The 14,670-nt window shown below is 40.9% G+C and overlaps 1 protein-coding gene across 4 annotated transcripts in view; it reads left to right on the forward strand.

Moving 5' to 3' along the window:
- prex2 (phosphatidylinositol-3,4,5-trisphosphate-dependent Rac exchange factor 2) overlaps nt 1–14,670 on the forward strand; it is a 323,008-nt gene that overhangs the window by 250,480 nt on the left and 57,858 nt on the right. For all 4 annotated transcript variants that reach the window (XM_052023230.1, XM_052023227.1, XM_052023229.1 and 1 more), the window contains exons 36-37: nt 6,497–6,560; nt 6,861–7,051. In XM_052023230.1, the coding sequence (XP_051879190.1) occupies nt 6,497–6,560; nt 6,861–7,051 (255 nt within the window). The remainder of the gene's footprint in view (nt 1–6,496; nt 6,561–6,860; nt 7,052–14,670) is intronic.

The raw sequence follows: 14,670 nt of genomic DNA on the forward strand, positions 1-14,670 counted from the left end.
AAGCAGGTCCTTTCATCCATCATGTCCAAGCCGACCATCAAATATGGATCAACATTAATCCCATTTACCAGCACTTGGTTCATAACCTTCGATATGTTGGTGATTTGTGCTTGTCTGGATACTTCTTAAATCGTGAGAGTACCCACCTCTACTCAGACAGTTCATTCCAGATTCCAACCACCATCTAGGTGAAGTATTTCCTCCTCTGATCCCCCCTGAACTGCTACCCCTAATCCTAAACTCATGTCCTCTAGTTTTAGACATCTCTGATATGGGGAAAGGTTTCTTGCTATCGATGCTATCTATGCCTTTTCATAATTTTGTACACCCCTATCAAATACCTCTTCAGCTTCCTCCATTCTAAGGAAAACAAACCTAGTCTATCCAGTCTCTGCTCATAATTGAAACAAACCATCCCAGCAACACCCTGATGAATCTCCTCTGCACCCTCTCCAATACAAACAGTATCCTTCCTATAGTGTGATCAGAGCTGCACACAGTACTCCAGTTGTGGCCAAACCAATGTTTTATAAAGTTGTACCATGACCTCCTTCCTCTTATATTCCATGCCCCAAAGAAGGTCAGCATCCTGCATGCTTTCCTTACCACCTGTTACCACCTTCAGGGATTTTTGGTCTCTTTGTTCCTCAGTACTCTCTTAGCCCCTGTCATTACCTCAATTAACACTTTTCTCAAAAGAATCTTTTTATTTTAAGCCACAATGATTTGTCTTTCACTATACTCACTATTGTGATTTCTGACTGGGACTGACATTTCTGCCAGTGGTGTTAATTATAACACATCAATTTCAGAAGGAAATTTAGAAAGGCTAAATTAGCATTGCTCAAGTTGTTGGATGCATTTTTGTATATTTGCTAACACAATAGGCAGCAGCAGGAGGGAACTCTAAAGCAGGACTATAGTTATAATTTTGAGTGTGACGTGGAGCATCTGACCTTGATGAATTGTTCAGTGGAGTTCACAAGGCAATGCATCTGTTCTCAAGTCATAAATCTGAAGCAAGTGCCCTCCTGCTGCCTACTTTCACTAGCTGAATACAGTTTCCCTGTGATCCATTAATTGGAACTCCCCAGCTTCTATGAGCTTGATGCAGATTAATATCTGCCATAGTTCAGATGAAAAGCTTCAATTCCATGTCTCCTGCATGGCAGAGCAACATGAAGTAGTGAAAATATAGCAAAGTAATTCGTGACGGTTAGCTGAAAATTTCACATATTGTGCCTGACACGGGAAGAGCATCAGTTTGTAACCATTCAGTTTTTCCTCATCTCAATCATTCTTCCAGATAAGGCCCTAATCTTTGTGCTTTCATGTCCAACTGGTTCAGATTTGAAAATGCTTGGAATACAGACGGCTCAGCTAACCATTATCAGTTCTGATTAAATGCATTTAGTTCTATTCACCTGTCTTGTCCACTAAAACCATTTCTTCCTCCCTCTTACAGAGCAAATATAGCCCTTGTGTTCTTTTTCTTTAATAACAAATATTATCTGACAGCCCTGCAGCCTTTATCCACATATTTAACAAGTGTGGTGTGCTCTTGCTGATATTTGCACCAGCTTGCAAAAGCAAACAGAATGTGGCTGAGGTACAAAGTTGAAGTCCATGTTTTGCTCAGCAGCAAGGAAATACACCAACTAAATACTCCCAGAAAGGTGCTTAGCAGACCATCAACATTAATGTTCATCACAGGGATTGGTGCTGGGACCACTGTTGTTTGTGATATATTTTAATGACTTGGACGTCAATGTAGGGGGTATGTTTAGTAAATTTACAGATGACATGAAGGTTGGTGGTGTTGTGGAGAGCATGGAAGGTAGGCTTAGGATACAGCAGGATATGGATCAGGTGGAAAGTTGGGTGGAGCATTGGCAGATGGAATTTAATCCTGACAAGTGCAAGTTGATGCATTTTGGGAAGTCAAAGAGGGGCAGGATATGCACAATAAACGTTAGGGCACAAAGGAATGTTGGTGAACATCGTGACCTTGATGCTCAAGTCCATATTCCCCTGAAAGTGGTAACACAGATAGATGGGATGATGAAGAAGGCCTATGGTATGCTTGCCTTCATAGGAAGGTGCATAGACTGTAAAAGTTAGGACATTATGTTGCGACTTTACACAACACTGGTTAGAGTGCACTTGAGTATTGCATGTACTTCTGGTCAGCACACTATAGGAAGGGTGTGGTTGTGCTGGAGAGAGTGCAGAGGAGATTTAATAGGATGTTACCTGGATTGGAGGACTTTAATTATGGGGAGAGATTGGATAGGCTGTGTTTGTTTTTCCTGGAGCAAAGGCATCGGAGGGGTGACCTGATAGAGCTATATAAAATTTTAAGAGGCATAGATAGGGTAGATAGATAGTCAGAGTCTTTTTCCCATGGTAGACGTATCAGTAACAAGAGGGGGTAGGTTTAAAGTGAGAGGAAATTTTAAAGGGGATTTGAGCGTAACCCTTTTTTAAACAGAGTGGTTGATATCTGGAACTTGCTGCAAGACCAGGTGGTGGAGTCAGATACAATCACTGTGTTTAAGAGATGTTTAGACAGGCACTTAAATGGGCAAGGTATGGAAGGATAAGGACCTAGTGTGGGCAAATGAGATTCGTGTAGATGGGCAAAAAGGTCAGCATAGATGTGATGGGCCGAAGGGCCCGTTTTTGGCTGTATAACTCCATGACTCTGTAATGATGACATGAAAGACCATATGCTGAATGGTCGCTATGTTGTGGAGGGTGACATGATAAAAGGCTGCAGTGAGTTCACAACAACAATAAAATAATAGATTACAATATTGTAATTAGTGTAGGTACTGCAGCAGACCACTCAGTAATGGGGCAAGACATCCTAAGGTATAACCTTGCACAATTCCTGCTAATGAAAAGTAATATCCTACTTTACATAAGCCAGAAGAGTGTTGCGAGCACTGGGAGAAATGAGGTGCGCCGTAGCCCAAAGTGTTAAGGAGGTGATGCTGCCAATAACAGTAACAAATAAGTGTTGGGCAGGGACTGAATTGGAGTACTTGGAGCTTATATATTCTGCTTAACCTTAGCACTTATTTGATTGGGAATAGCGAAGGAGAGATGAGACAGGTGTTTCCCTCCAATGTTGCTTACATTGCAATTGACTCATTGCAGATTAAAGGAAGAGACAGTGACAGATTAGTAGTGAGCTTGGAGATAGAAAGTTGTTGCACAGGTCCAAAGCACAACTGTGAGTCAGCACCAGAAAGGGGTGTGGCTGCAGAGAAGTTGTACAGAACTACAGATACTGTGAAAAGTACTGCTCTGGCACATGAAGACTGAGCACATGGATAAGCTATTGCAGAATTTGCTCATTTGTTCAGTATAGACCATGTAGAGAATGGTGTGCTAGTTTACGTGACAAAGTACCAAGGAAAGTTGAATATGAATGGTTGAGGCTTTCCAGTGCTTGTGAAGGACCTGGACTGTGAGAACATGTCCAGAGTTCTGAAAAAGGCAACAAGAATCATCTTCTGGGATGAAGGGCTAATAGTCGTACGTGCCCAGATTGAAGAAGAGTGAAAGTTTTGTTGTATGTATAAAACGAAGGAGCACTTAAAAAGAGCACTTGAATTCAGTGGAAGAGAAATTGTCGGTGTGAAGTTACAGGAGCAAGAGTGGAATCTGCATCAGGAAGCTCAGTTTGAAACTGTAATGCAAAAAGTGATCCTGCTACATCAGACAAGTGGGAGTATTTGTCTAAACCATTAGAATGGGACTTACCAGAATGGTCCTATTAAAATCTGACTAGTTTGGACAAACATGAGTGAGGAGTCAGTCAGTTGCAGGTGGAGCTGGAATGGATTGTGAGAAGAATGCATGGCATAATGGGGACAGTATCAGGATACAGAGGAGCATTAACCCATTTCAACAGGACAGAGACTGGTTTAACATACTCTAAATGTCTGCTCAATATGCTATCATCAAGGACAGCAGAATTGGCTTCAAGGTGTTTTCATGTAGGGGAAGGGTAAGTGAATGTCTCTGGAAAGGAAGCAGAGATGAGATCTGCAAGGTGAAAAAGTAATGAAGAGAAGCAAGGCAAGAATAGGAAATCTGAGATTATGAATGTGAGTATACATTGGAGTGCAGAGAGTGCAGAAGTCCACAAAGCAGGAAGATTGGACTAACTTCACACCAGAAGTGTCCAAGGAGATGAGTGTGGCTGTGAAAAGGTCAATCAGTAACCAACATGGATCAGGGACACAATCTACTGAAGGACCAGAACAAAGTGAAGATACAGGGCAAAGTGATGATGTGAGAAGGTCTCTAGAGAACAAGGAATGTGTAATGTCTTTGAATGTTACTGAATATGTATGTTCTTGAAATATAGTCAAATTTACAAGTTATCTCTTTGAATGTAACCAAACTTATAAGTTACAATTGACTTGTTTTGATATATCAGTGTATATAAGCCTCTGTGTAAATACATTTACCTTCTTATAAAGTGTTGTTTACTTTTTAAAGGGGGAAGAAGTGTCTAATGGAAAAGCAAATTAACTGCAGATGCTGTAAATCTGAAATATAAAAACAGAAAATGCTGGAAATGCTCAGCAGGACAGGCAGCATCTGTGGAGAAAGAAACAGAGTTCATTTTTTCAGGTTTTTGGCCTTTCATCATGACTCTGTTAACCTAAATGTTAACTCTTTTTTTCTCTCCACACATGTTGTCCAACCTGCTGAATGTGTTGAACATTGTCGTGTTTTATTTAAATGATGTGATGAATGTACATCAGCAATGTTTCCATTTTCAAATTTTTATCCTTGTTTACCCATCATTCCATGACTTTGCCAATTTCCACCTCTGTCATTTTCAGCCCTACAATTGCAGCCTTCATTTTTGGCTTCTGGAGCATCTGCAGCTTTAATTGCTCCACCGTTGCTTGTCCTGCCTTCAGCAATCTGGACACTTAGACCTGGAATATCCTCCCTAACACTCTCAGCCTCTCCACCGCTTTTTCCTCCTTTAAGATACTCTTTAAATCTTCCACTTTGTCTAAGATTTTGAACGTGTCCTAACATAAATTTTTTTCCGACAATTCTTTTTTGGTGTTGAAAACCTGATGTAAATGGAAATTGCATCATTATAATCATACATCTGCTGGGATTGTTTTTGGGATGGTGCACTTGCTAGACCATCTTTTGCTCATCTTACTCTGCAATTCTGAAAGGAGTTTACATATAGAGATATAGGAAGCCAAGCATTGATAGCTAGAGGGCATCATGAATGTATTAACTCAACCAAACTATCACATCTTAACACCTTGAATATTCTCAGTAAATCTTTGTCTTGCTCCATTTTTTCTAGTTTTCTAGTTTCAAAATTTCCTCAAACTGATGTCTTTCATATGTTTTCAATCATCTCCCATTACTACTATTGTTCACCTGCCATCCTCTAAAGTGCCAAGGGACATTTCGTAAAGTGAAACGTTTTGTGTCAATATACAAATATGCTACTGACTTGGAATTTGAACACTTACTATGAACATACACATTAGTAACCAGTGATCAATAATTCAGGAGTTCATCAAGGTCTTAATTACAATGGTTTCCATTTCATGATCTAATCCTTCCATTAGATGATAGGGGTTACTAAAACTGCATCTCTCAAAATTATCCTTACTACTTCCTGGGATGGACCTGCCATAGAAGTGATTTTTCCCTTTGGTAAAATGGGAATGTCCAGTCATAGAGAAGCTGACATAATTCACCACTGAAAAAAATTGATATATTCTTGATTTATTTATCATAAAAATTTCTGTTTCTAATAATCTTGTGATAACATGGGACCTGAAATGTGAGCCTTCTCCTGCTTCTACTTCTTATGTTCTTGTGTCTGGAGTTCGTGACATTAAACAGCATGCCCATAAATTTAAGATGGAACAAGACAGATTTATTTATTAATTCATTCCCAGAATCACTAGCTTGACCAGAATTTGTTGCCATTCTCTATGGATAACAAACAAGTGACATCAGGCAAGAAGTTAACAATGACCTAAATTCTGATGTCAATATGACTTCTTCTGAAACCTTTAAAAGAACCCCCAGAAGTTGCAAGAATAACATTATTAAATCAGGTGGGCACAAGCACTAGAATTTATGTGACTGGTAGCTCCCTTATAACTGTATTTTCATCTTTGGGCTGGGAAGGACTACTGGGAGGTTCTAATGAAGGGGATATAGGCAGCTCTACATTCCCCTTGCTATTCACTGAGACCTTTGCCTCTGATCCATATTTAAATGTGTGTGCTGCCCATTTGGACAGTTACTAATGACACAGTTCCTACACTTATGGGAACTGTCCTTTACCTTGGGCAGTGAGGTCTTCCATTACCTTTTCAAGATTCCTGGAATTACTGCTTCATTAAGACTCATACATGCTTAGTTCTATTTCCTGGGAACGTTGACTAATGAATACTGGCTAACACTGGTTTTATTCCTTCAACAGGGCATTTTATCTGGATAAATCAAATTTGCCTCCAAACTCATCCAAAGCTGCTGCAATTGATAAGGTAATGCAGAAAACTTGAACATTTTTACAAAACATTTATATATCTCATTCATGTCTTTAATTGGATTTAACTTTGTTGGATTGTTTTAATTTCTCAGAAGGACTTTTTACATAGAGCGTAATATTGTCGAGATTTTCTGAGAAAATTAATAGCTTAATTTCTTTACACAGTCCAGGAAATTGCAGACAGTCGAAGCACTGATCAGATTGTGGTCTTTATTAGCTTGCTTATCTTGTTAAATCTTTGTCCCTTAGTTACTTGCAAGTATTAACTTCAGTATCATGTGCTTTCTGCCTCCAGCTTATGCGGCCACTCAATGCATTGGATGAACTTCATCGACTGATGGAATCCTTTATCAGGTCAAAACGTACGGCAGCCTGCGCTTATACTGCTTGTAGTGCTTCTGGCGTGGGATTGTTGTCAGTTTCTTCTGAACTCTGCAATCGTTTGGGAGCTTGCCACATCATAATGTGCAATAGTGGAGTCCACAGGTTTGAGACATCTTTTGTTTTCACACTGATTTGACTTTAAATGAGCCACATGGAGTCCAGAGCTATGGATGTAACAGGTCTTTATTCCACACAACCAGCAGACCTACAGCAAGACCTGGTGGGAGATTCTCTTAGTAAAATCTCCTTGGAGAATCAGAATCAGGTTTATTATCACTGACGTATGTTGTGAAATCTGTTGTTTTGTGGCAGCAGTACAGTGCAAGACATAAAGACATAAAAATTACTGTAAGTTACAAAAATAAATAAATAGAGCAAAAGAGGAATCTGAGGTAGTGTTCATGGGTTCATAGACTGTTCAGAAGTCTGATGGCGGAGGGGAAGAAGCTGTTCCTGAAACGTTGAGTTTTGGTCTTCAGGCTCCTGTACCTCCTCCCTGATGGTAGTAATGTGAAGGGGGCATGTCCCAGATGGTGAGGGTCCTTACTGATGGATGCGGCCTTCTTGAGGCACCGCCTCTTGAAGATGTCCTCGATGGTTGGGAGGGTTGTGACCGTGATGGAGCTGGCTGAGTCTACAACCCTCTGCAGCCTCTTTCGATCCTGCACATTGGAGCCTCCATACCAGGCTGTGATGCAACCAGTCAGAATGCTCTCCACCATACATCTGTAGGAATTTGCAAGAGTCTTTGATGACATATCAAATCTCCTCAAACTCCTAACAAAGTAGAGCCGCTGGCGTGCCTTCTTTGTAATTCCGTCAATCTGTTGGGCCCAGGATAGATTCTCTGAGATGTTGATGCCCAGGAACTTGAAGCTGCTCACCTTTTCCACTGCTGACCCCTCAATGAAGACTGGTGTGTGTTCTCCCAATTTCCCCTTCCTGAAGTCCACAATCAATTCCCTGGTCTTGCTGATGTTGAGTGCGAGGTTGCTTTTGTGACACCAGTCAACCAGCCGATCTATCTCACTCCTGTGTGCCTCCTGGTCACCATATGAGATTCTGCCAACAACAGCAGTGTCATAGGCAAATTTATAGATAGCACTTGAGCTGTGTGGAGCCACACAGTCACGAATGTAGAGAATAGAGCAGTGGGCTAAGCACGCGTCCTTGAGGTGGTGCGTCTGTTGATTGTCAGCGAGGAGGTGATGCTACTACTGATCCTTACTGGCTGTGGTCTCCTGATAAGGAAGGCAAGGATCCAGGTGTTGAATGCCAAGCTGTCATTGATAAACAGCAGCCTGATGTATGTTTTGCTGTTGTCTAGGTGCTCCAAAGCCAAGTGGAGAACCAGTGAGATTGTATTCACTGTAGACCTGTTGTGGCTGTAGGCAAATTGCAGCGGGTCCAGGTCCTTGCTCAGGCAGTAGTTTATTCTAGCCATGACAAGCTTCTCAAAGCACTTCATCGCAGTAGATGTATTACAGAGAATATTTCTAAACTAGTGATTAAGTGCAGTATCAGTTTTTATAAATGCATAATTTACTTTTGAGCATAGGCAAGTGGCTCCATGGAATTATATATTTACAATGGGAGCAGATTTCAACTGACAAGACTGCTTCTTCTTAAAATTGGAATTGGTTGAGATGTTAGTCAAAGGAATCTTGTACCTTATATTGTTTTATGCTGTGCCTGCACAGTGGTGAAATAAAAAATAACTAAGCCAAAGAAAGCTACATTGGAGGTGGTCAAAAATGTGGTCAAATATGAGCTTTATGGAGAAATTTAAAGATAGAGATTGAAGGTAAGGTGTTTTGGAAAGGAATTTAGAATATTGGGCCTAAGAAACTGAAAGCATAGCTGCCAACATTATGCACAAGTGGTCAGATTAACAGGAGCAGGGAGTTTGCTGGGGGAAGGGGGGTTGGAAGGGATGCATATTGGGCTGGAAGATGTTATAGAGATAGTTGAGGCATTGAGCCAAGGAAGGATGTAAAAATGCATATGAGAGTTTTACAGAAAGGTAACATATAGTTACACAATATGAACTTGATATTGGGAAGTAAGAATAAGCATGACGAGTCAGTGGAAGTAGTGGGAAAAAGAACTTACTTGTATTTTAACCATAGAGTAACGTCCAATGGAGTGGCTGCCCAGCAACACAGCAGGAGCAGAAGAAACCACAGAGCTCTCCATGTACAACAGACAATCTGCTGGAGGAACTGAGGGGGCTGAGCAGCATCTGTAGGGGGAAAGGAATTGTTGACGTCTTTGGTTGAAACTCTGCATCAGGATCTGGTAGGCCCATTGTTTCTGCCTACACAATTCCTTCCCCCCCCCCCCACAGATGCTGCTTGACCCACTGAGTTCCTCCAGCGGATTGTTTCTTGTTCCAGGTTCCAGCATCTGCAGTCTCTTGTGTCTGAAAAAAGAACCATGCCTTGAGTATCCCCCATATTAACAGACATGTGGGTCTCAATTATATATTCTGGTGCAGTGCTGACCTTCTGAGCTGGTATAATATTCAGCCCCAGAGTGAAGTGGGGGAGCCACTTCTTCTTGGCCTCACTAAGATAATTTCAACACCAACCTTTCTGAACCTTTTAGATGTCCTAACAGGTTTAATTGAGCTTAGAATCCATTGTGGATGAATTATCCAGTATGTAAGCAGTTAAAATGATACTGAGGTCGCGTGTATATCACCTGACACCAGTTTGCAGAGATTTATGAGGCTCTGGCCTGATTCTGGTAGGCACCCCTTTGCCACCCTGTGGAAAAAGGAGGACATAGGTTTAAGACAAGGGGTCAGAGGCTCAATGGGGATCTGAGGATTATTTTTTTCACTGAGAGGGTGGTTGGAATCTGCAATGCAATGCCCAAGGGTGTAGTGGAAACAGGTACTCTCACAACATTAACAAGTATCCAGAAGCACCGTTGAATTATCAAGACTTAATCCAGAAATAATCAAGTACCTGGCCAGTTACTGAAAACATGTGCTGACCAACTAGCTGGAGTGTTCAAAGACATCGTCAACCTCTCACTGCTGCGGTCTGAGTTTCCCACCTGCTTCAAAAGGGCAGCAATCATACCGGTGCCCAAGAAGAGCAGAGTGAGCTGCCTCAACTACTATCGCCCGGTAGCACTCACATCTACCATAATGAAGTGCTTCAAGAGGCTGGTTATGGCTAGAATTAACTCCTGCCTGAGCAAGGACCTGAACACGCTGCAATTCACCTACCACTACAACAGGTCTACAGCAGACGCAATCTCATTGGCTCTCCACTCTACTTAGGAGAACTTAGACAACAGCAATACATATGGCAGGCTGCTGTTTGTCGATTACAGCTTGCGTTCAACACCATCATCCCTTCAGTACTAATCAACAAGCTTCAAAACCTGGGCCTCTGTACCTCCCTCTGCAACTGGATCCTCGACTTCCTTATCAGGAGATCACAGTCAGTGTGGATCGATAATAACATCTCCTGCTCGCTGACAATCAACACAGATGCACCTCAAGGATGCGTGCTTAGCCCACTGCTCTACTCTGTCTACACTTATGACTATGTGGCTAAGCACAGCTCAAATGCCATCTATAAATTTGCGGATGACACAACTGTTGTTGGTAGAATCTCAGTTTGCGATGAGGCGGCGTACAGGAGTGAGGTAGATCGGCTGGTTGAATGGTGTCGCAACAACAACCTTGCACTCAACATCAGCAAGACCAAGGAACTGATTGTGGACTTCAGGAAGGGGAAGTTGGAATGTCACCAAAGACTCTTACAAATTTCAATAGATGCACGGTGGAGAGCATTCTGACTGGTTGCATCACAGCCTGGTACGGAGGCTCCAATGCACAGGATTGCAAGAGGCTGCAGAGGTTGTAGACTCAGCCAGCTCCATCACAGGCACAACTCTCCCCACCATCAAGGACATCTTCAAGAGGCAGTACCTCAAGAAGGTGGCATCCACCACTAAGGACCCTCACCATCTGGGATATGCCCTCTTCTCGTTACTGCCATCGGGGAGGAGGTACAGGAGCCTAAAGACCCACATTCAATGATTCAGGAACAGCTTCTTCCCCTCCATCATCAGATTTCTGAATGGTCCATGAATTCATGAACACTACTTTGTTATTCCTTTTTTTTTAAACACCATTTATTTATTTTTGTATTTATAGTAATTTTATGTCTTTGCACTGTACTACTGCTGCAAAGCAACAAATTTCACTTCATATGTCAGTGATAATAAATCTGATTCTGAAGACTTAGAAGGCCACAGTGCAAGTGCTGGAAAATGGAATTCGAATACATTGGTACTTGAAGGTTGGCATCGACATTGTGGTCCAAAGGGCCTGTTTATGTACTGTATGACTGTTTGACTATGATTTATACACCTCTAGATGAATTAGTTGGACTGGATGGCACGAAAAGTAATAGGGCCACCAGTGGGTTTTAATATTGTGTTTAACAATTTCAGGTTAGGCCTCTATCGCATATATGGTTATACATTTGTCTCCATGTGTTTTGTGTCAATTTATTTCTGTGTCATTTTATTCCAACTATTGTTTTTTAAAGTAATTGCTCCTGTAGACGATGAGCTTCGCAGAGTGCCAATAGAAATTGCACAGTTGTGGACCAATACTTCTGGTGTGCATGATCAGCAGCCCAGGATTTCTGTTGGCAATCCTTGTTCATAAAATTAGCATTTATATCTCAAACACATATCATGGTAGCAGTTGTGAATTAAATGAGCCATACCTTTATAATAATCTCTGTAAAATTAATATCTGTTATTTTTACCCCAAGTTTGTTTTCTTAAAATGCAAAATTCTCCATCCAATAGGCTTGTTTCAGATCTTAATTCTTTTTTTTAAAGTTTGCCTTTTGGCAATCTACTGAAGTTAGACCTCAGAGATCTTTTTAAGACTCTGTTGCCATAGACTTCAGAATCCCTCTTTATGATAATGATAAGCATATGTTTTATCACAGTCAAATGCTATTTCTGCCAGGTGTTCTGTCGATAAAGTGATAAACATGTCAGGAGAGAAGTGCTTCCGAATGCAGACTGAACCCATCAAAAGCATTCTCGTTTCTAATATAAATGTAGAGCTCCAAAATGTGTCAATTCAACTTGAGGTTGAGGGGATTAGTTTGAATAAAAAAAAATCTTGCAATAGATGAGGGTGTGGTCAGTTAGATAAGAAAGAATTGAAATAGCTTCAGGGCATATTTTCCTACAAGTAAGCAAGGAAAGAAATAATTAAATAGCATGGGAAGCTTGATCACTGAAAACTGCTAGCATGCAATAACAATGACAACTATCTCTTTGATTCCCTCCCCTTTAACCGGTTTGCGAGTAACGTCAGTTAGTATGAACATCTGTAATCTTTGTTGTGTGCCTTGGTCCCAGCAACAGGTTGACAAACTAGCAATGGAGTATTTGTTTGGTATTATCCCTATAGGAATAGGACAATTTAGAAGGGCAAACAGAGAAGATAGTGAAGAAAATGGAGAAAAACTCATTCCTGATTGTGAGAGGTTATTTTTCCAAATAACAGGACAAGGGAAAACTTTCTGTATGATCACCTCTCATTTGGAACCACATTGGTCACCTTTCAGAATCAGAATCATGTTTATTATCAGACTTATAGGTCGTGAAGTTTGTTGTTTTGCGGCAGCAGTGCAGTGCAAAGACATAAAATTACAATAAATTACAAAATAAATAAATAGTGCAAAAAAAAAAGCAATAATGAGGTTGTGTTCATGGACCATTCAGAAATCTGATGGCGGAGGGGAAGAAGCTGTTCCTAAATTGCTGACTGTGAGTCTTCAGGCTCCTGTACCTCCTCCCTGATGGTAGTAATGAGAAGAGGGCATGTCCCGGACGGTGTGGGTCCTTAGTGGTGGATGCCGCCTTCTTGAGGCATCGCCTCTTGAAGATGTCTTTGATGGTGGGGAGAGTTGTACCTGTGATGGAGCTGGCTGAGTCTACAACCTCTGCAGCCTCTTGCAATCCTGTGCATTGGAGGCCCCGTACCAGGCTGTGAATCAACCAGTCAGAATGCTCTCCACTGTACATCTATAGAAATTTGCAAGAGTCTTTGGTAACATACCAAATCTCCTCAAACTCCTAATGAAGTAGAGCCGCTGGCATGCCTTCTTCCTGATTGCATTAATATGTTGGGCCCAAGACAGATCCTCTGAGATGTTGACGCCCAGGAACTTGAAGCTGTTCACCCTTTCCACTGCTAACCACTCAATGAGAACTGGTGTGTGGTCTCCCGACTTCCCCTTCCTGAATTCCACAATCAATTCCTTTTCAATCAGTTCAGTGCATGATTCTGTGTGCAAACTACCATGGCCCTGTCTCTAACTCATTTTTGCCCAGTCTCATAAATTGTTGTGGGATGGTGGGAGTGGTCTGATTGGCATCAGCCTACATGCAAGTCACATTTAGCAGACCAAAAGAGGGTGAAATCCATTTTCTATTCCATTGAGTTTCTTGTAACTCACTTGCCCAAAATGGCCAGTCAGGGATGAGAGCATTTCATGCTTTTACAGGCCATGAATATATGATTGTGAGTGGATGTGGGATTGAGGAAGGGGCTGGTCAACAGTCTGCATTCCAGAAGACCTCTCATTCTGCATTCTTCAAGCCACTAGAGTAATGTCCTTAGCTTCACAAACTTGCGGCAGTACCAGAGGAACCAGGAGCACTATTGAATGTACAGAATTACCACAAAGACCCAAACATTTGATGCATAAGTAGTAAGAACAGTATGGTCGGAAGAACCTGCTAAGAGGTCCTACCTTTTCCTGAAGGAATAGCAGGATCACCACTATGGTCTACTGTCATTTTCATCAGGAAATGGAGGTAACATGGGCGGGTGACAGGAAATTTTCTAGAAACTTGTGTCCAACATTTCCACACTACCGCCATATTTTATGTGTATATCAGGGTGCAGAATGTTTACATGGACAATTTTTTAAATAAATATAGATAAAATAATCTATAATGCCAAAATTTTTAAGTAATTCCAACACGTTAAATTCAGGTTTGTAAACCTGAATTGAAGACATATAATGCAAAAGAGGTTTAATTTTAGTTTTTACATGATCACCTCATAAACATTCCACTAAAAATTGACGAGATGCTATTTTCCACTTGATTTGTTATTGATGCACATTTTTGGAAATTTGTTTTTCATGTGCATGTTTAAAGATTATCAGAAATGCAGATTTAAACATTTCTAAGGCACATGCATTATCAGCAAGGATTCTTTTGCTTAGCAACATTCACTAGATGTGAATGATCTTATCATACATGAGTTAATAATTTTTGTCAGAGTCACTTTCAGTGAATATGGAGGATCAAGTTCACAATAATCTTGTTTAGAAAAGAGATCCACAATGTTTACTGGCAGTGAATTTCTTTCCTATACTGATACTTCAGTAAGTACTTTGAATAATTAATATTTAGTTACTCTGTTGTGTATTCATGATTTTCCACTTAATGCTAGAATTACATTTGGTCAAATGAATTAAATATAAAGCAAGCTGGAAAAAAAAACATATTTGTGAACTATGCATATAAATGAGGGGAAACATACTAGCTGCTAGATGGATGCTTGCTGGTTCCAAATAGCAATGTGTCATGGACTTGGGCACATGCATTGAGGGTCTAGGATTTATTGAGTGATGGTGCCATATTGATCACCACAC

Source organism: Pristis pectinata, chromosome 9, assembly GCF_009764475.1.
Source record: "Pristis pectinata isolate sPriPec2 chromosome 9, sPriPec2.1.pri, whole genome shotgun sequence".
In the NCBI taxonomy this organism is placed as follows: Eukaryota; Metazoa; Chordata; class Chondrichthyes; order Rhinopristiformes; family Pristidae; genus Pristis; species Pristis pectinata.